This window comes from Musca domestica, unplaced genomic scaffold (assembly GCF_030504385.1).
Source record: "Musca domestica strain aabys unplaced genomic scaffold, Musca_domestica.polishedcontigs.V.1.1 8, whole genome shotgun sequence".
Lineage (NCBI taxonomy): Eukaryota > Metazoa > Arthropoda > Insecta > Diptera > Muscidae > Musca > Musca domestica.
The window spans coordinates 20,768,983-20,789,646 of NW_026712409.1; the positions used below are offsets into that span (position 1 = coordinate 20,768,983).

At 35.9% G+C, this 20,664-nt stretch overlaps 1 protein-coding gene across 2 annotated transcripts in view; it reads right to left on the reverse strand.

Annotated features, from left to right (window-relative positions):
- LOC101898120 (uncharacterized) overlaps positions 1–19,840 on the reverse strand; it is a 35,309-nt gene extending 15,469 nt beyond the window's left edge. Inside the window, exons 1-2 of one of the 2 annotated variants that reach the window (XM_020035001.2) lie at positions 19,495–19,840; positions 12,117–13,207 (exon numbers count right to left, since the gene is read on the reverse strand). In XM_020035001.2, the coding sequence (XP_019890560.1) occupies positions 12,117–12,944 (828 nt within the window). In that variant the 5' untranslated portion in view covers positions 12,945–13,207; positions 19,495–19,840. Of the gene's footprint in view, positions 1–12,116; positions 13,249–19,494 lie in introns of both variants that reach the window. The other variant, XM_011292125.3, reaches the window with a different exon arrangement.
- Between the last annotated feature and the right edge of the window lie 824 nt (positions 19,841–20,664).

Below are 20,664 nucleotides of genomic sequence, written 5' to 3' on the forward strand. Positions count from 1 at the left end.
TGACCCATGGTCAATACGTCATTGACGCATGGTCAATAGGCTATTAACCCCTGTCAATAAGTAATAGACGCCTGGTAAATACGCTTGGTTGATTGGTGTCAATTAATAACCTTGAGTGGTGTCAATTAATAACCTATTGACCAAGTGGCCATGTCTAGGTATCGTTGAACCCATTTGACCAATGCAATGAAATTAAAATTTGAGGACCTTTTATTTTAGGACATCTATGGTTCGTATTTCCAAAAACTCAAGCTTACTCACCCTTAAACACCAACATTGACAAACTCACCCTTCATATCGTTATGAGTTTGAAGTGAATACAGCGAAACGAGAACGAGTCATTTTCAAATTTTATCTAACGCTGGTACCCAGTGACCTTCTTTTCAAGTCAAGTCAATCAGAAGGTCTTCCGTCTACAGAAGATCTTTAAAAATGTATTGTCTATAAAATGCTTTAATATTTTCAAAACATAAAATATATCAGCGAGGTCTTCTATACCTATAAAATCTATGTGTTCTATCTGCAGAACCATCTTCTGTCCATCCCTACAAGATCCAAATTTCCTATTTCCTATATTTTAATAATGGAATTTCTTCTCCCTACAAAGCTTTCATTGTAATATCAAATTTAGCATAAGGCACTGAGATACTCGGAAAAGCCTTAACATGACATTTTGCAATGCTATTGAAAGTGTTTATTTTATTTTGTCATTAATCTGCGGGTATATGAATATGTATATATTAATTACATATGTATTTATGCGTGTAGGATGTACAGTTTTATGTTCTGTTTCGATAGCATGTAATCTAAGTAACTAATTGATGGTTAACCACCATATATCCGTCAGCTTCAACGCTTCACTAACATCTATCAAAGACAGAGGTTGTCATAGAATATCAATAACTCAAATTTGTTCGATAGGCGCTTCATTCCGCTCGCTGATGATTTGGTCTACTTGCTTTGTTAGAAAACAAAATCAAATATTTTGTTGTTTTTTTTTTTGCATATCAATGATGCAAACTAGGCTTTATGTATGGAATGCTAGTGGAAATTTCAAGGAGATCAACCGACAATGAGAGATATATTTTGTTTTTCAAAATCTTGAACCCTATGTGGAGGAGGTACCAGAAGAAATGGTCCGATCTCTATCTCGATCTTTATAACAGATCTTTTGTTGATGGAAATATTGAGATGTACCAAGTCTGAATGGAATCGGATGTTATCGGTTAATTTCGGGTTTTATGAGCTTCGTGGAGATTTAAAATGTTTACCCTTTGTGGGGGAGGTACCAGAAGGAGTAGACCGATATATCCCATCCTCACAGCGTCTCTTGTGTTAGTAGAAATAATGGAATGTGTGAAATATGAAGAGACCTGGATTTTAAGATCGTTTCGGATTTTAAGATCGTTTTGGTTATTCAAAACTTTGACCCATTGTGTGGGAGGTACCAGAAGAATGGTCCAATCTCTACCATCTTTATAACAGATATTTTGTTGATAGAAATATTAAGATATATCAAGTCTGAATGAAATCAGATAATAATTTCGAGTTTTATGAGCTGCATGAAAAAAATTTTTTTGTGGTTGAGGTACCAGAAGGAGTGGACCGATATATCCCGCCTTCACACCAGACCTTGGGTTAATAAAAATATTGTTATGTGTGTAATTGAAAGACAAACCGGATTTTTACATCACATTTTATAACAGTTATAGTTTTTCAAAATTTTGACACTTTGTGGAGAGGTACTTGATGGAGTGGAGCGGTATTGTCCATTTTCGTACCTGTTCTAGCACAGATGCAAATATTAGGATTTGCAAAGATGGAGCAAAATCGGATTATGCTTTCTCTTTTTGTGCAATAAAACATGTGTTTGAAAATTTCGACATTTTGTGGGAGAGGTGCCAGAAGGAGTGGACCGATATTGCCCATCTCCGAACTCTAAGTTTGATAATAATATTACGAAGGACCAAGTTTGAACCAAATCGGATACTCTCTCCTAGAGTTATAGTGCGCACCAGGCAGCCAGACAGACGGACGGTCGGACATCGCTAAATCGACTCCAAATGTCCTGCAACGGATTTGGTCCAAAAAACCTAGGCTCTAAAAACGTTATTTCGATGAGGCACGTTTAGGCCGTATCAAATGATATATACCCTCTCTAGCCATATGGGTGAGGGTATAATAACAAAAAAATAAACAAGAATCAGTTGTTTTGTTGGGGTTACGACAGAAACCCAAAATTTAATTGGCTTCAACGGTAACGGTTATGGCTATGGTGATATGTTATGTTACAAATAATGAACTATATTATTCCCCATAGCATTGGTTTGAACAGTTGTTTTATATGGCTATGGCATGAATATAGATTTTGACAATCCTAGGTCTCAAGGTTACCATCTTAATTATATCCTATATTTTCCAATTTCCCTCAATAAAAAAATTCTTTGAAAACCCTGACCCATTTTCATTACGACGAGTCGTGATATGTATGTTCATACATGTGTGGGTGACAAACGGATTGTAGTCGAAGGTTATGAAGTCATTATTATTGGTGTTGTTAAATGTGCCAAGAAAACCAAAGGAAATATTGCGTGACTTTGTGAATTTGAGAAATAATTTCATTTTAAATTTGCAAATGTCATGCGGGGCAACTGAGATGACCTTTCAACGTTTTGCAGTCTAAAATCCTACAATAGTTTTAAATTTTCTAATTAAATGTTGAAAGTTGTGGAATTGATGTAACTTCCAAGGGAAAAACTTTTTTTTACATCAAAGGGCAAGGTATTAGCAAGTATGGTAATTTAAATGACCATTATATTCAAACTCATTCAAAATGAGGGTTAAACCCTTAAGGCAAACATGGCCCACATATATCAGCCCACTCTTTCAGTACCTCCAACACAAAGAATAAAAATTTTGAATATCCATGAAGCTCATAAAACGCGCAATTAAAATTCGATTCCATTCAGACTTGATACATCATAGCATTTCCATAAACACAAGATCTGTTATAAAGATGTTAGAGATCGGACCATTTCTTCTGGTACCCTAACCCACATAGGGTTCAAGATTTGAAAAACAAAACGCTCAAAGAAAGGTAAGTAAGCATTCAAGCATCTCTAAATTTCACAAATACAAACATTGTTGCTTACACAAGATCTGTTGTGAAGATGTATGTGACCCAGCGAATGTAAAATCTCCCCCTTGATATTTGATATATAAAAAAATTAAATACAGGGTGACATGAAAAAAATGCAACTAACTTCAGACTGCTGTCATTTCTAAGCTACTCGCCCGACAGCTGTTAAAATTGTTCCAGTAACAGCTCATTATATTGTTTACAAGCGTACAAAAGCATTTTGATGAGAATTTTACAGAAAAACAATTATTCGTGATGAAATTCAAGCGTGATAGTGTGATTTCTTTATATTTGGCTGGAAAACCACAATAATAAATAAATCTGTTGTGCCTCGTACCATCGCTCGTTACCATGATACTGGCAGGGTAGCCCGATGTTAGGGAAGTGGACGGAAGAAAACAGCAACATCAGCAGAAATGGTTCGAAAAGTAAAGAAACGACTTGATCAGAATCCGCGTCGCAGTGGCCGAAAAATGGCTCGTAAGTTGAACATAACGTAATGTTCCATTCGGCAAATATTGAAAAAAAAAGCTCGGGGAAAAGCCATTGAAATTCCAAACAGTAAGAACTTACACCGCAACAGAAAGAAAATGGATTCAAAAGAGCTAAAGAGTTGCTTTGCTTGGCCGAAAGTGGCGAACCGCCGAATTTAGTTCTCTCCGATGAGAAAACATTCGTTGCCCAGCAGATTGTAAACAAACAAAATGATCGTGTCTCTTTGCCAAAGAGGTCAGCTGAAAATGTGTACCTTTGGTTGGCCACCAAAAATCAAGCGCCGTCCATGGTGATGACGTGGGCCGCCATAACAGCCGATGGTCGCTCACCGCTTGTATTAATCGACCGTGGCATTAGAATAAATGCCGAATATTATTGCGAAAATATTCTGATGGGTGTATTAAAACCTTGGGCACGCAAACATTTTGGCCGCAGACCTTGGACATTCCAACAGGACTCAGCACGTGCCACCCAAGAATGGTTGCAAAATTAGGTCCCCCGCTTTAATTCCAGCGCACAATGGCCAATCTCTTGGACTATTGTGTCTAGAGTATTTGGGAAAGTAAGGTTGGCAATAAAAATTACCAAAGTGTCAATCGCCTAAAGCTAGCGCTTCGCCGGGAATGGGCAAAAATACCGCAGAGCAACATTCAATCAGCGTGTAACGTTGCATTGGCTGTTTGAAGGCCATAATTCGTGCCTAAGGTGACCAGTTCGAACAAACATAAACTTATTCTAAAATTTGATTCTATTTTCGACATTTTTTGCTTTAAATTTAAAATTTAAAAAATTGTAAAAATTATGACGTTTGACTTTGTTGCAGTTTTTTTTATCTCACCCTGTATTACACAAAATTAAATTTTATTTATTTTTTTTTAAAGGGAGCCTAAAATTTAATACAAACGTTACATATATTTTCCCTCCAAATTAAACGGAATGCGATGTATGATGAGAGGAGATCCACCATTCCACTATCATTCATTTACTCACTGCGTACCCTCTTATCCATGTAAGATATGTAGATGTAAATGACTTGGAAAACCTTGTCGTAATAAATCGTATACGATAAAACAACGATGTGATAAAAGTATCTCACCTCTCGATGCAGTATCGTTATAAATTTTCTCGATCTACGTTCACTTACTCGCACACTTTTGTTAGCTTAACACTGGAGACATAAGACCATTTTAAAGGCCTTCTATGGGGCTTATGAAGATGTCAGGGTTTTTAAACCCTACAACACTATGTGTTGGGGGTATTATAAGTTTGATTGGGCCAAAAATTATGTAACACCTCGAAATATTGATTTCCCACATAGGAAAGTATATATGGATCTTCCTATCTCGCCGAGCTGAGTCGATCTAGCTATGTATGTCCGCCCGTCCGTCTGCCCATGTTAATTTGTAATCACTCTACGGGTCGCAATTATGGCCCGATCTTCACGAAATTTAGAATAGAGGTGGGGCTAGGATCAGAATAGAACCCTATTGCTTTTGGAGATGATCGCATAATATTAAAAGAAATGGACTAAAAACTGAAAAAAATCCTGTTTTTGCAGTTGCTCTATAGGTCGCAATTATAGACAAATCGACGCAGAAGTTATTATGGGGCTAAAGCTTAGGGCTGGTCAGAAGCCTTCTAATTTTGATGGTCGTCGGGTAATATTTAGTGGGTGAAATAGGCTACAACATTTGTGTTAAATAAAAGTCAAATTTTCTATTAAACCGCGAATATTTTTAATCTCGGCGAAATCACAATTAGACGGACAGGTCAATTCTGACCGTTGCGTATATGCAGAAAGTAAATATGGCAGATATATATAGCGAGATATATACAATGTACATATACAAAGCAAGGGGATGTTAGTTAGAATGCTTATATCTCAAAAATGGCTGAACCGATTTTGACAAATTTTGTCAATTTAGAATGCCCTCTTGACATAAAAGTATAAAATCGTAAAAAATCGCAGAAAAATATACCAATAATGATGCTAATATAGATTTGTAGTATTTTGTGACATATTTTTATTTTTTCATATTTTTTATCGCATGCGATTTTTTCATTTTGACTTATAATATTGAAGTGTATATTTTGTAATATTTTTTCACTGTGCAACACAGGTTGGGGTTATTATATACAGATTGCAATTATTGTCCGATCCTCACGAAAATTTTCACAATGATAGGAATCGGCTCAGAAGGGCTAGGCCTATTGTTTTCAAAGATGTCCGCAATATAATTAGGGGTTGAAATGGACAAACAACTAAAAATGTTCCTGATTTTGCACCCGTTATAAAGGTCCCAAATAGAAACCAAACGACACGAAATCTCGTATGAAGTTGGATTTTAGGACAGCGGGTAGAATGGACCACTACTCTTGTGTGAAAAAATACCAACTTTTCCATTCCAGATGAAAAACAGAAACAATTTTCTGTTCACACAATTGAAGCCAATCGACACGCCTGAGAAGAGAGTTAAGGACAGGGAAGAAGTCTAGCATTTTGGACGACCATTGGATTATATTTAGCTGTAAAATGTACCAAATAAACTAATAGCACGACGGAGTGCGTAAATATTGGGCAAATGGCCCCGGTCAAAATGATATCTGGGTTGAGCTCCGTGACATAATTTCAAACGCGAAATCTTCCGAAATGGATTTGGACATAAAGGGGCTTCTAACATATTGTAGTGTTGTAGGGTATCACATGGTCGGCCACGCACGACTATAGCCTTTGCTTACTTGTTTTATATGGGTTTTCTAAGGATAGAATAGCTTTCGCCAATAAATGGTCTGCCAGAAATTGTGAGGAATATAGCATACTTTTCGGACGTATCATACATACTTTGAAAAAGTTGTAATCCTAGGCAAATAATACGACAAACACAGAAATAATTTGACGGGCATTTAATATTTGCCAAGCTTATGATTGTTAAGCCCGCATATTTCATAAAGTTGAGATGCTCCAAGGACAGAGCCACATCAGTTTGGTTAGTTTGGTTGTAGATTTTAAAGCTAGAATGACAAGCAACCAATGATGTTATTTTTATACCCTCCATCATACAAAGTATGTAGGGTTTGTCATCAAGTTCGTCATTCCGTTTGTAACTCATCGAAATAATAATGTTAGACCTGACAAAGTGCATATATTCTTGATCAGTGTAAAATTCTAAGATGATTTAGCCCTGTCCGTTCCTCTGTCAGTCTGTTGTAACAACGCAAGAGTCAAAAAGAATTAAGATAGGAAGTTATCATTTTGCACAGATCAATCTTTTGTATGCAGACAGGTCAAGTTCAAAGATGATATCCATGATATAGTCGGTATTTTTATGATAGTAGCCACATTTTTCAATGAAATTGTCTAAAAATCCACACAAGGAGTTCCTTTACTCCCTGGAAGAGTAATGTCTATATTGGTCCACGATATCGTATATTCCCCATATAACGGTACCTCTACATATATGCGGTATTTTGATGATTTTAGCTACATTTTTCAATGGAATTGTCTAAAAATCCTTACTAGAAGTTCACACATCTTCGTATAGCCTCCATTTCACGGTACCTCCCTATATTCGATATTTTGATGACTTAAGCGACATTATTCACCGGAGCCGTTTAAAATATCGTATTAAAGTTTTTTAATGAAAACTACTGTCTATGACAGAAAATTGTATATGCAGGTCGAGGTCTTCGTATAGGCCCCATATATCAGTACCCCCTTATATTCGCTATTTTGACGATTATAAATACAATATTCACCGAAATTGTTTGAATTTTCGTATTTGAAGTTGCTAATAGGTACTACAGCATGTGACTGAAAATTGCCTATGCAGATCCAGGTCTTCGCATAGCCCCGATTTAACGGTACCTCCCTGTATTCGGTATTTTGATGATTTTAGCTACATTATTTACTGGGATTTTTTTTTCCAGGTGTCGTATTTGAATATTTTAATGACTTATGACAAAAGTTGCCCATGCAGGTCCACGTCTTCGTATAAACCCAAATATAACGGCTATATTCGGTATTTTTAAGATTTTAACAGAATTTCTAAGGGATTTTATATTTCCTCGATTCGTTCTATGTGGTGGAGAGCATTAAAAGTTCGACCCGACCGAATTTACTGTTCTCACTTTTTTTTTAATACTGTAGTTTATTTACCAGGATATTTTGGCACAATTCACACCTTTCTAGGTAGAAGGTTGTGTCTTTTTCGACATTAGCTTTCTGACCCATGTAATATTTCTATTGTTTATTGAATTCTAATAATCTCTCAGCCAGTCTACTTCATATTAAATTACTCACATACCTTCAGTTTTATAATTCAGATCTATTCACTAAATATAAAACAAGTACAAACATTACATCATCGATTTGACCCAAATATGGATAAGAATGAAAGTGAGAGTAGCGTTTCACTTTCATCCAAGGTGAGGGGAGGTGGATTTGTATGAAATTTTACATTCCCATTGGAGGACTTTAATGCTCATTGTGAATATGTAAACATTATGGCATACTTCCATGGGCGTATTTCATTTCTAAAAGAGAGTAACTTATACTTTCCCCGGGAAAATATTCAACTAATATGGAAAACTCCTTATTGAATATTCCTGTCCACATTCTTCCTTTTTTCCCGCAAAAACTGTTTTTATTTACGCCAATGGTTTCTATAGAAAACATAAAAGCTCTTCATACCTGTAACGTCTGCTTATAAATCTGTCAGATTTACTTTAACCTAAATCTTTTATGTTTACCAGCCAAGCAAGAAACAAAGAATCCACTTCAGGTGGTAGCAAAATTCACATAAAGAGTGAGTTTTTCTCCATGTTTCCAGATTGTAAAAAAGTAGTACCATATGATGCTTTGAAAAAACATTCATAAGGATAAAAGGTATATGTGAGTATTGAAGGAAATGTAACATATTTTGTAATAATAAAACCTGATTCAACGTGGAAAAAATCTGGATTCGTTAATGTCCCACAAAACAGAATTTCTTTAGCTTTAAATGTATTAAGATCAAAAAATTTCGTATATTTACACTAAAATATGTAAGCGTATGAAAAAGAATTTCGAAAGATGTTTTCAAACGTCATAACAAAAACAGCAAAAAAAAAAATAATTTATTCACAACGCGTATTGTTGTCATAGCAAAACCTTGCCACACAAGTAAGGCACATTTATGCAGACATTAGATGGGGCCAATGAAATGGAAATTAAATGAAGTAAAATCTTTGAATACCCTCCACCATTTGCAATGATTTTTGAAATTTTCAAAAAATTTAAAATCCCTTAAAAATTCTTTTAAAATCTTAAAAATAACGAATGTAGCCATTATTTTGGGGTCTATACGATGACGTGGACCTGCATAGGCAAGTTTTGTCATAAGCCATTTTAATATTGAAATGCGAAACTTGAATAAAAAATTCGGTGAATAATGTAGCTAAAATCATCAAAATACCGTAAATAGGTAGGTACCGTTATATCGGAGCTATACGAAGACCTGGACCTGCATAGACAATTTTTTGTCACAGGTCATCTTTTTTGTCATCCATTACGAACTTCAAATACGACATCTCAAACAATTTCGGTGGGTATTGTACCTAAACTCGTTAAAATACCGAATATAGGGAGGTACTGATATATGGGGCTTATACGAAGACCTGGAGCTGCATAGACAATTTTCTGTCATAGGCTGTAGTATCTATTATGAACTCTAAATACGCAATTTGAAACAATTCCGGTAAATAATGTCTCTAAAATACCGAATATAGGGGGTTATACGAAGCTATCGTGGACTTACATGGCTCATTTTCTGTCTTAGTCTGTAGTATCCATTACGAACTTCAAATACCAAATTTGAAATAATTCCGGTTAATAATGTCGCTAAAATCATCAAAATACCGAATATAAGGAGGTACTATTAAATGGAGGCTATATGAAAACGTGGACCTACATGGCCCATTTACGATCTTAACCTACCTACTGGAAAAATATGAAAATGGAATAAATCTGGTAAACATTACCATCGTTCTCCACTAATAAACAAACGTTGTTTTTTAAAGGGATTAAGCCTGACCATTTTGCAACAACAAATTTTTTTTTAATTTACTAATATTCACCGGATTCTAAACGTAAAATATTTTACAGTACCTGTTTTTTTTTTTTTTTTTTTTTTGAAAAAAAAAAAAAAATTTTACTTTTTTATCTCCGATCACCCCGTTTAATGTACACACGATGATCGAATATATAATACTTATTATAAAATTAAACTTGGATGTGCTTATATGTGTGTACAGTAGCAAATATTTGTTTTGGGCTTCAAAAAAGGTAAAAAGAGAGCAAAAATTTCTCTTGATGACATTACACATTTTCCATAACGGGCAATAAATTTCGCAATGTATTTTCAAGATTATTCTCAATCTAAAGTCTCCACCTTTAGATGAGCTGTTTGTTGTTTTCATTTCAAATTAACAACAATTAAAATGAGATCTATACTATACACACTTTTTTATTTCACTGCACAGTGTTCCGAAATCAAACAGCATACCACAGCTAATATGTGAAAATACTGAGGGGAGCTAGGACCTATGTATGCAGCCTCAAGACTTGTTAAAATATCATATTCGGGTAACATGTTAAGTGGCCCTACTACATGTTTCTCTAGAACTTTATAGCATGCTTATAGGATATGCCCATAAGTTTTAAGTCCGATTAATATAATATAATAGCATTATATATTCTATAAGAATATTATTTAGTTAATATGACGCCTTAAATTGTGCTATAAAAATGTTAAATGCAAACTTGAAAAAGTCACTTAACATATGACTCCAATACCCTAGCCTTCAGGAGGTATAGGGGGAAAACATCGATCCAGAGGTAAATATACAAATTGATGATTTAGTTTTTCCTAATCCTCTTTATGGCTTTATGTAGGCGAAGGACATGAATATTTATGTACGGACTGAAGGGACCTCAGCCTCTACATACACTACCTGAGAGAACCTTAGCTTCACTATTTACATATTAATTGATCTACAGTTTTCTACGTTCAGAATAATGAGACCCCAGTCTCCGAATTTTCCAGAAATAAATTATAGTGCGATTTCTTTATATTTGGCTGGAAAACCACAAGTGGCTATTGTTAGAGCACTCCAGCATTTAAATGTGAATAAATCGTTTGTGTCTCGTACCATCCCTCGTTGCCGTGATACTCGTAGCGTAGTCCGACGTCAAGGAACTGGACGGAAGAAAACGGCAACATCAGCACAAATGGTTTGAAAAGTAAAGAACGGCTGGATCGCAACCCGCGTTGCAGTGGCCGAAAAATGGCTCGTGAGCTGAACATGGCGCAATATTCCATTCGGCAAATATTGAAAAATGAGCTCGAGGTAAAGCCATTGAAATTCTAAAAAGTGCGAGAACTTACACCGTAACAGAAAGAAAATAGACTCAAAAGAGCTGAAGAGTTGCTCGCTTGGCCGAAGGTGGTGAACTGCCAAATTTGGTTTTCTCCGATGAGAAAACATTCGTTGTCCAGCAGTTAGTAAACAAACAAAATGATCGTGTTGACTTGCCAAAGAGGTCAGCTGAAAATGTGCACCTTCGGAAGGCCACCAGAAATCAAGTGCCCGCCATGATGATGGTGTGGGCCCCTATAACAGCCGATGGTCGCTCTCCGCTCGTATTAATCGACTGTGGCATCAGAATAAATGCCGAATATTACCGCAAAAATATTCTGTAGGGTGTATTAAAGCCTCCGGCACGCAAACATTGTGGCCGCAGACCTTGGACATTCCAACAGGACTCAGCACCCAAGAATGGTTACAAAATGAGGTTCCTCGCTTCATTTCCAGCGCTTGATAGCCACCAAAATCTCCGGATACCAATCCGTTGGACTATTGTGTCTGGAGTATTTTGGGAAGCAAGGTTGGCACTAAAAAATACCCAAGTGTCGATCATCTCAAGCAAGCGCTTCGCCGAGAATGGGCCAAAATACCGCAGAGCAACATTTGATCAGCGTGTGACGGTTTCATTGGCCGTTTGAAGGCCATAATTCGTGCCAAAGGTGACCAATTCGAACAAATCTAAACATACTCTAAATTTTGATGCTATTTCCGATATTTTTTGCAGAATTGCTTGAATTTTGGATTAGATGTTTCTAATAATAGAAGTGAACCATACCCCTCGAATACTGGAATTTCGGCATTTACAGACATATTTTTACATGAGAAACTTTCCAAATGGTGGAGATTATTAAAAGTTCGGTCCAGCCTCACTTAACTCCTTTTTTTATGATTTTAATTCAAAGTTTACCTAACATTGTGTTTCGAAACACTGTGTCAACAAAGTACTATCAATTAGAACAGCTGTTAGCATGTTTGGCTTAATAAGCAATTAAGTACATATGTTAATGAACAATTCATAACATTGATATTATTAAAAAAAAAACAACAACAACGTAAAAATAATGTTAAATGGACTTACCCAATGTTTTGGTACACCATTACGATTTATATCGGTTGCATTGGCTCCATTTGTTGCCGGTGATGCTGTCACTGAACCATTCATAGATCTTTTCCCGCCATTCATACTTGGCAATGCTTCCGTTGCAGTATAATCGATATTTTCCTTGAAGGCTTTCAGCGACTTGGGCGATATCAGATCGTTGGCATTCAATAGATATTCCGAGTAGAATGGTTCCTGGGTTCGGAGGGATATACCACCAGCTAATGGACCAAAGATTGGGGAACGTTTTTCAGTTAATATTCCCAAGGCACGACAATTGCTGGTATATTCACGGGGTGGGGTAAAGAAGTTGCCTATCTCTTCGGTGGTATGTGAAACGTTGGAGCTGGCAGTAGGACTTCTGTCTCTGCTGTCGCTACCGCTGCTGCTGCTGGTGGTATAATCCAAATGCGTAGAGGACGAAATATTGGATCTGGAAAACGAGCGAACGGTGAGAAATTTAAAATCTTCTTTGGGGCACTTGCTGCAATTGCACGCTGTACTCGAATACGAGGCGCAAAAGTCTAAAGTTTGGTCGGTTATCGGAGACAAATACGGCGAACGTTTACGGGCGCTAGGCGGCAGTAATAACCGATATGGGGGTGAATCAGTCGTTGACTGTGGTGAGGTGTTGCCGCTATGACACTCGGAGCAGAGTAAATTTGCCAAGATACGACGACCAGCTGTAGTACGTCGGGGAGAGTTTCGTTTTGTTTGTGGGCCGTTCTCAACGGTAGTGGCTGCGTTCGTGTGAGAGTCGCTGTCGGTGTCACGTATTATTGCACCAGTGCCGGTGATAGATGCCATACACAAACGGAGCGAAAAGTGGGTGGTGGTGAAATGTTGTTAAACTATTTTATTTTATTATGCCTTCTTATTTTATTTTGTATGCAGTTGTTGTAATAGCACGTGGTGTACGATGATATGAACGTTGTTGTTTTCGTGTTCTCTTCTTCTCTTTTTGCCATACACAACGTTTGGTTTTATCGTTATTTTGTTATTGTTTTGCTGTTTTATTTGTTATCATGTTTTATTTACACATTCTCTTTTTTCTGTTTTCTCAAACATTTCTAGATAGTCAATAGTTTCGATTTCAATAAATCATTGTACCCTACATGTTGATATGTGGAATTATTGAGAGGTTTGTTATCGATATATAGAGTCTGATTAAAGATGAGACCAAGAGGCGTAAGTATTGAAAATTGGAGGTGTACATGATATAAAAGAGAATACTCCCCAGAATTTTTAACAGAATTTAAAAGCTTTTCTACGATATCGAAATACTTGCATTTTCGGTTCCGGAACTCAATTTGTGCCGTATATAGCATTGTACAGAATATAGTCTCTTTAAATTTAAAAATTGTTGGGCGCTTAAGATAATGAATGCTATGCTCAGTAAAAGTCCACCTCAATATTTTAGATTCGTTCCGACACTTCATTTTAGCCCTTTTTATACCCTCCACCACACATAGTATGGAGGGTACATTAAGGTCGTCATTCCGTTCGAAACTCATCGAAATAATAAGTTTAGATATAACAAAGGATATATATTTTTGATCGACGTAAAATTCTAAGACGACTTGGCCCTGTCCGTGTGTTGTAATCACGCTAGAGTCGAAACAATTAAATATAGGAAGCTAAAATTGTGCACAGATTAGTCTTTTGTCTGCAGGCAGGTGAAGTTCGAAGATGGGTTATATCGCTCCAAGATATCGTATAGCCCTCATATAACGTTACCGACCGATATTCGGTATTTTGATGATTGTGGCCACATTTTTCAATGAAATTGTCTGAAAATCCACAAAAGGAGTTCCCTCTGAGTACTTTACCCCCTGGAAGAGTATTGTGTATATAGATCCACTATATCGTATAGCCCCCACATAACGGAACCCCCCGATATTCGATATTTTAATGATTATACCCAAATTTTTCAATGAAATTGTCTGAAAATCCACAAAAGAAGTCCCTTCTGAGTACTTTACCCCCTGGAAGAGTATTGTCTGCATAGGTCCACGATATCGTATATCCCCCATTTCACGTTACCTATCTATATTCGGTATTTTTATAATTTTACTACATTTTTCAATGGAAATGTCTAAAAATCCATACTAGATGGTCTTACTAAGCACTTTACCCCCTGGAAGACAAGTGTCTATATAGGTCTACGATATCGTATAACCCACATATAACTGTACTCCCCGACATTCGATATTTTTACTTGATTTTAGGGACATTATTCACCGGAGTTGTTTCAAATTTCGTATTTATAATTCGTAGTGGGTACAGCCTATGACAAAAAATTGTTTATGCAGGTCCACGTCTTTGTATAGCCTCCATGTAATGGTACCTCCCCATATTCAACATTTTTATGATTTTAGCGACTCTATGCCCCTGCACCCTATGCCCAATTTAGTACCACTTAGTACTTTTCGAACAGTTAAAGCACACATTTCCAAAATCAACTCCATATCTTAACCACAGACACCAACACCCAATACCAAATTTAGTACTTTTCATACAATTATAGCACGCATTTCCATAACCACCTCCATATCTCAATTCCAAATACCAAAAAATACCTCAATATCAAATTTGAGGATTTCAGTCTTGATCCTTCATCCAATATCAAATTTAGAACCATTTTGTACAAATATAGCACACATTTCAAAACCACCGCCAAATCTCAAAGCAGATTTAATTATCAAATGTAGAAATTTTATATCAATACTGAATATAGTACCATTCAGTACTTTTCGTACAATTATAGTAAACATTTCCGAACCCACCTCCATATGTTCAGGTTACACATAAACAGCGACCCTAATAACAAATTTCAGATTTCCAACACTATCAGCCCACCTAATACCAAATTATACCAAAAACAGTACTATGTAGCAGTTTTCGTGCACTTGTAGTACACATATCCAAAACCACCTCTTTATCACAAACCTACCATTAACAGGCACCCGAAAGCAAGATTTCAAAAATTCAGCTTTTTCCGTTCACCCTAAACCAAACTGTTCCAAATTTAGTACCATTTAGTACAGTTCGCACACAAGATACATGTATACTAACATTTCCAAAATCAACCTTCACTATATATCCGTTCACATAATACCAAATGGTAACGTTTTACAAGTTTAGTACCATTTTAAAACTTTTCTTAACCTTAAAGTTCGAATTGTCAAAACTCTTTGGTACATTCATCCTGCATCCCAATAGAGACTCTCATTCCAAATTCTAGCTCATTTCGTTTGTCCAATAGGAAGTATTAAATTTTTTGTACATTTTAGTACTCTTCGTACCCTTTCAGTACGAATTTCCAAAAACCCAGCCTTATCATATGCCTACGCACCAAGACACGACTCTAGCCTCAGCCATTTCGTCATATAGATGTAGGGTCTCCAAAGGTCGTCGAATCGTCATCTATATCCATTTTTCTTCTATCTATGCCCCTATTTCCCTGTGGAATTTTGCTGTTTTTTTTTTTTTTTTTTTTTTTTTTTGAGAAACCTTCATTGATTTTTACGAAATTAATTTCAGCTCTGTTGCGAATTTCACTGAGATCGCATTACAGAGACACACCACGAATACGTAGTAACTGAGAAGTATAAACAATAACTCACAGTCATACAAAAACAAAAAACTCTATAAGAGTATTATCAATAGTTTGAAGGTCAGAGAGTTGTGCTGTTATCTAAAATATCCAGCAGATGGTTGAAGAGAAAACAAAGTTGTTATTGTTTTTCTGTTTATCGATAAAACTTTGCGAAAGACATTCTGCTGGTTTGGGGCTTAGAAATGCTTTAACTATTTATAATTGCAAAATTCTTTGGGAATGAAACTTTAATGAAAATGTCATATCTACTACTGCTAATTGAAGGTATTTCCCAGATGTATATTTGGGGTTTATCTTATCTAGTTATTGTATTGTGACTCATACTAAAATAGGGTTCGTTTTTACTTTAATACTCAAAATTAATATTAGACATTTTCAGAACTTTGGGGCCAAAAGCATGTTGGCATAGGGCAGGAAATTGCACTGGACTGGAGTTGGGGCGTTTAAAATATTTGAGTGGCCACTGATAAATTTAAAAAAAGAAACATGTCTTTATGTTGTTTATTTATCTCTTTTAACTCGAGTTTGATGTTCCAGCGTGTAATTGTCGGCATTTGTAGACACAATAGCCTCTTGCTATCATCCAAACAAAGAGTCTCGTGGTTTTCTGTCATATGACTAAGGACATTCGCTTGTTGTTGTTGTTGTTCAAAAAGACAACAACAACAGAATACTATATGATTAAACTAGAGTAAATACAACTATCGATGATATATGAAAGTACATACATGGATGCATATACATAAATCTCTTTTAACGTTTCTGGATATTATTATGTAAATTAATAATACTTTAATTTTCATTATTCTTTAAATGGCGAACCCTAAACCGTTATTTAAAATATAATTTTTTTATAAAGCAAACTTGCCTATAAATGCAGTTTATGAATGTTTTTTGTTATTATTAAATTTTAACCATGACATGAGATCCAAAGAGTTTTGCCCTTCAGTATGCTTCTTCACTCATTGTCTTTGCACTTGGTTTCTATTTTTTTGCTAATTAATTTTCGTGCGGAAATTATCTAGATAACTTTGTATATATGGCATATAATTGTTTTTCTGTATTTGTCACATTCTCTCATATTCTCATAAGTTACAGTAGAACTAGCTAATGAGGTGAAGAAGAAGAACAACAACACAGTAGACATAATACATAGAAGCAATTCTAGACCTACGATAACACAATCTTTTTTAACAAAATATTATTCAAAAACTCAGAAATTCAAAAATGGGTGATAATAAATTCCAGAACCCAAAATTTTACAATTTTCTTCGATACCATAAAGGGAAAATCGGTTATGGAACAGACCAAAAGAGAGGATTTTTAACAATTAAGGTACTGGGAAATTGCAAATTCTTACTGGTCAAAGTTTCTCTTTAACAAGTTAACAGTACCAGTCGGTCTTGCCGAAAATTGTGACCCTTTGTGGGTGAAGGACTAGAAAGGGTTGGCAGATACATATAACATAACAGGAGATCTTGTCTTAGCAAAAAAGTTTGTATGTTTGAAATTTGAAGAGAGTTGCATGCTTATTTCGCTTTTTCTTTAAGCTTTTTGTTTTTCAAAATCTTGACCCCTATGTAGAGGAGGAGGAGTTCTTGTGTTGATGAATTTATTGAGATATACCAAGTCTGAATGGTATCGGTTGTGAATTTCGTGTTTTATGAGCTTCATGGATATTCAAAATTATGACCCTTTATGGGGGAGTTAGCAGAAGGGGTGAACCGCTATATACCATCTTCACAGCAGACCTTGTGTTAATGGAAATAATGGGATGTGTGAAATATGAAGAGACCCGGATGCTTGTTTCGGATTTTATAATCGTTTTAGTTATTCAAAACTTTAACCCTTTGTGGGGGAGGTACCAGAAAGAATGGTTCGATCTCAACCATCTTTATAACAAATTTTTTGTTGATGGAAACATTGAGATGTGCCATGCCTGAAAAGAAATTGGATGTCTATTTCGCATTTTATGTGCTTCATGGATATTGAAAATATTGACCCTTTTGTGAGTACCAGGAGTGGTATTCCTTCTTCACACCAGATCTTGGGTTAATACAAATATTGTGATGTGAGAAATATGAGGAGAACAGGATGGTCATTTCGGATTTTATGATCATTTTTTTATTCTAAACTTTGACCATTTGTGGGGAGGTACTTGATGGAGTGGGCCGAAATTGTCCATTTCCACACCGGAACTAGCACTGATGCAAATATTAAGACTTGCAAAGTTGGTGCCAAAACGGATTATCCTTTATCATTCTGTATAGTAAAATAATTTTTTGATCTTTTGTGTGGGGGTGGTACCAGAAGGAGCGGACCTATATCGCCCACCTCCGAACTCGATCTAAGATTGATAATAATTTTACGATGTACCAAGTTTGAACCAAATCGGATACTCCCTTCGAGCGTTATCGTGCGCACCAGCCAGACAGACAGACAGGCGGGCGGATATCGCTAGATCGACTTCAAATGTCCTGAAACGGATTTGGTCCAAAGAGACCTAGGGTCTAAAACCGTTTTTTCGATGCGGCATGTTTTGGCCGTATCAAATGATATATACCCTCTGTAGCCTGCGGGTATAATAATTATCCTGTAGGCTGAAACAAACCCGTTTTTGATCACTATGAGAATGTTATAAGTTATTTTTCAGAAAATAAGTATTCAACATTGTAGTAAACAATCAAATACCTAATTTTTCACTATGAAAATCGCAATATTCAATCGATTGTATCAACAATTTCAGAGGGTAACATATTTTCAGCAGACGGAAGGATTAAAATAAGTCTCCTAAACCAATACAGCTTTGAAACATAAATAACTAACGATCTCTCAAACTTGTTTTTTATGTCTGAATTGATTTAATTACAAACAATTAAAACACTTTGACCCACTGTCTACAATGCACAATATTATGATTTGGTTAACAAACCAAACATTCACACAAACTCATCTTTGTTTTGGTAAGACGAGACGTACCCCAAGCAAAACAAGTTCAAAGACCTTCAACGTATGACTCTCGAATTAGATTGTATATACGGTATTGTGCCGGCATATGGACGATGGATGTGTCGGTAGGTAGGTAGGTATGTGATTGTGTCAAAAAGAACAATTGTGGCTTAAATAAATCGGCTAAAACAAAAACAAAACTTGACTGGTCAAAACATGAAGAAAAAACAAACAACAAACGCGGACGTTAAACAATGAAACAAAAAAAAAAAAAAAAAAACGACACGAACAAAACTGCTAAATCAAGCTTTAAATATTGTTTATGTCGAGGAAACTTAAATTTAAAATCGAATTATTCCATTTTTGGTTTTGTTGTAATTTTCATTTCACTGCGCCTTTAAGCTGTTATGCATTTCAGTAGAATCATTTCATTTTTTCTTTCTTTCTTTTTTCCCCTCTTTTCCAGGATTAGCCTTTTGCCATCACTTCGTTTTGACACATATGCAAATCAAGCTGAAAACACCGTTAGAGAAATTGCACTCAGCTAATTTGTCACAACTCAGAAGTGTCACAGAGTTTGATGTAAAACAAAAACAACACCAGGTGATAGCAACTTTGACTCTCAATTATGAATTGTGTACTAGTTGGGGCTAGGTTGTTGTTGTTGGTCGTCCCTTTAATTTTGGAGTAAACGATAAAAAAACGGAATTGGCGGAAAATAAAATAACGAATGATTTCCATTTAGTTAACGGCACGATTTGACATCTTAACGTTTATTATTTTCGTTACCAATAAAAACACAAGGCACACACAAATTACACGGAAATCGAAAAACGAAACATTTGTTGTTTTGGTTTGGCAAAGCTTCCACACCACTATGACGTCCGGTCGCAAGTGTCTCAAATTAACAACTGAACTTTTTTCCTTGCATAACGTAATATGACTCTCGGTTTCAGCGTTGTCCGTGTCTTGTGCTGTGCTGGCTGCGTCGCTTACTGTGTGGCTTGGTTGTTATGTTTTGTTTTGCCTTTTTTCATATAAAAGTAAAAGCCCCAACCATCTACAGCAACAACAATAACAAGTCACGAAGAATAATATAAAACCGAAACCTTCCTTCTCAAGCCACAGCGGAGCGACTGAGGCTAGCTGTCCTCGTTGGTGGGTCTTTTACACATGGACCACAATTTGGTGTGAAAGGAAGCAGTAACCATAACAAACAATTTGCCATGTTAGCTCAATTGTTCCTCCTTTTCTTCTTTCTCTTGACCTCTCTTTATCATATTCCATTGCTGACACTCGCGAAAAATCCTTGTTCTCATTTCTTTCGACATTGCATTATTTTACCCTAACAACAATTTTGCAAATCTCTCTAAAGGACTACATTACAAATCGCAGAGAGAACAGAATAAAGAGAGAGCGTAGTGTATTGCAACTCAAGTGCATTTACAGCTGAGATGGAAATTGTGAATTTCTAAAAATTAGAAAAACGAAGAAAATGCCTAGTATCTGTTCTATGTTTACATAAAATCTGGGGAAAGACTTCTAAATATAGAAGGCTATTTTTATTAAAAACCTGTGGAAACTATGGAAAGTCTTCTATCTAAAGTTTATATGTTAAAGTCTAGTTATACCCTCCACCTTGGAAAGGAGGGAATTTTAAAATTGTCATTCCGTTTGTAATACCTCTAAATAGTCATCAAAGACCCCATAAAGTAAAATATATATTCATGATCAAAATAAAATTCTAAGTCGATTTAAAGATTTCCGTCCGTCTGTCTGTTGAAATCACGATACAGCAGTCATTATTTGACTTAGAGCTTTAAAATTTGACACCGTTGTTTGCTTTGTGTCTAGGATGGTTGGTATTGAAAATGAGATATGTCGGTCCACGTTTTGGGATGGATCCCATAAAACGGTACCTCCCGATATTCGGTATTTTTGTAGTTTTACCCACAATTT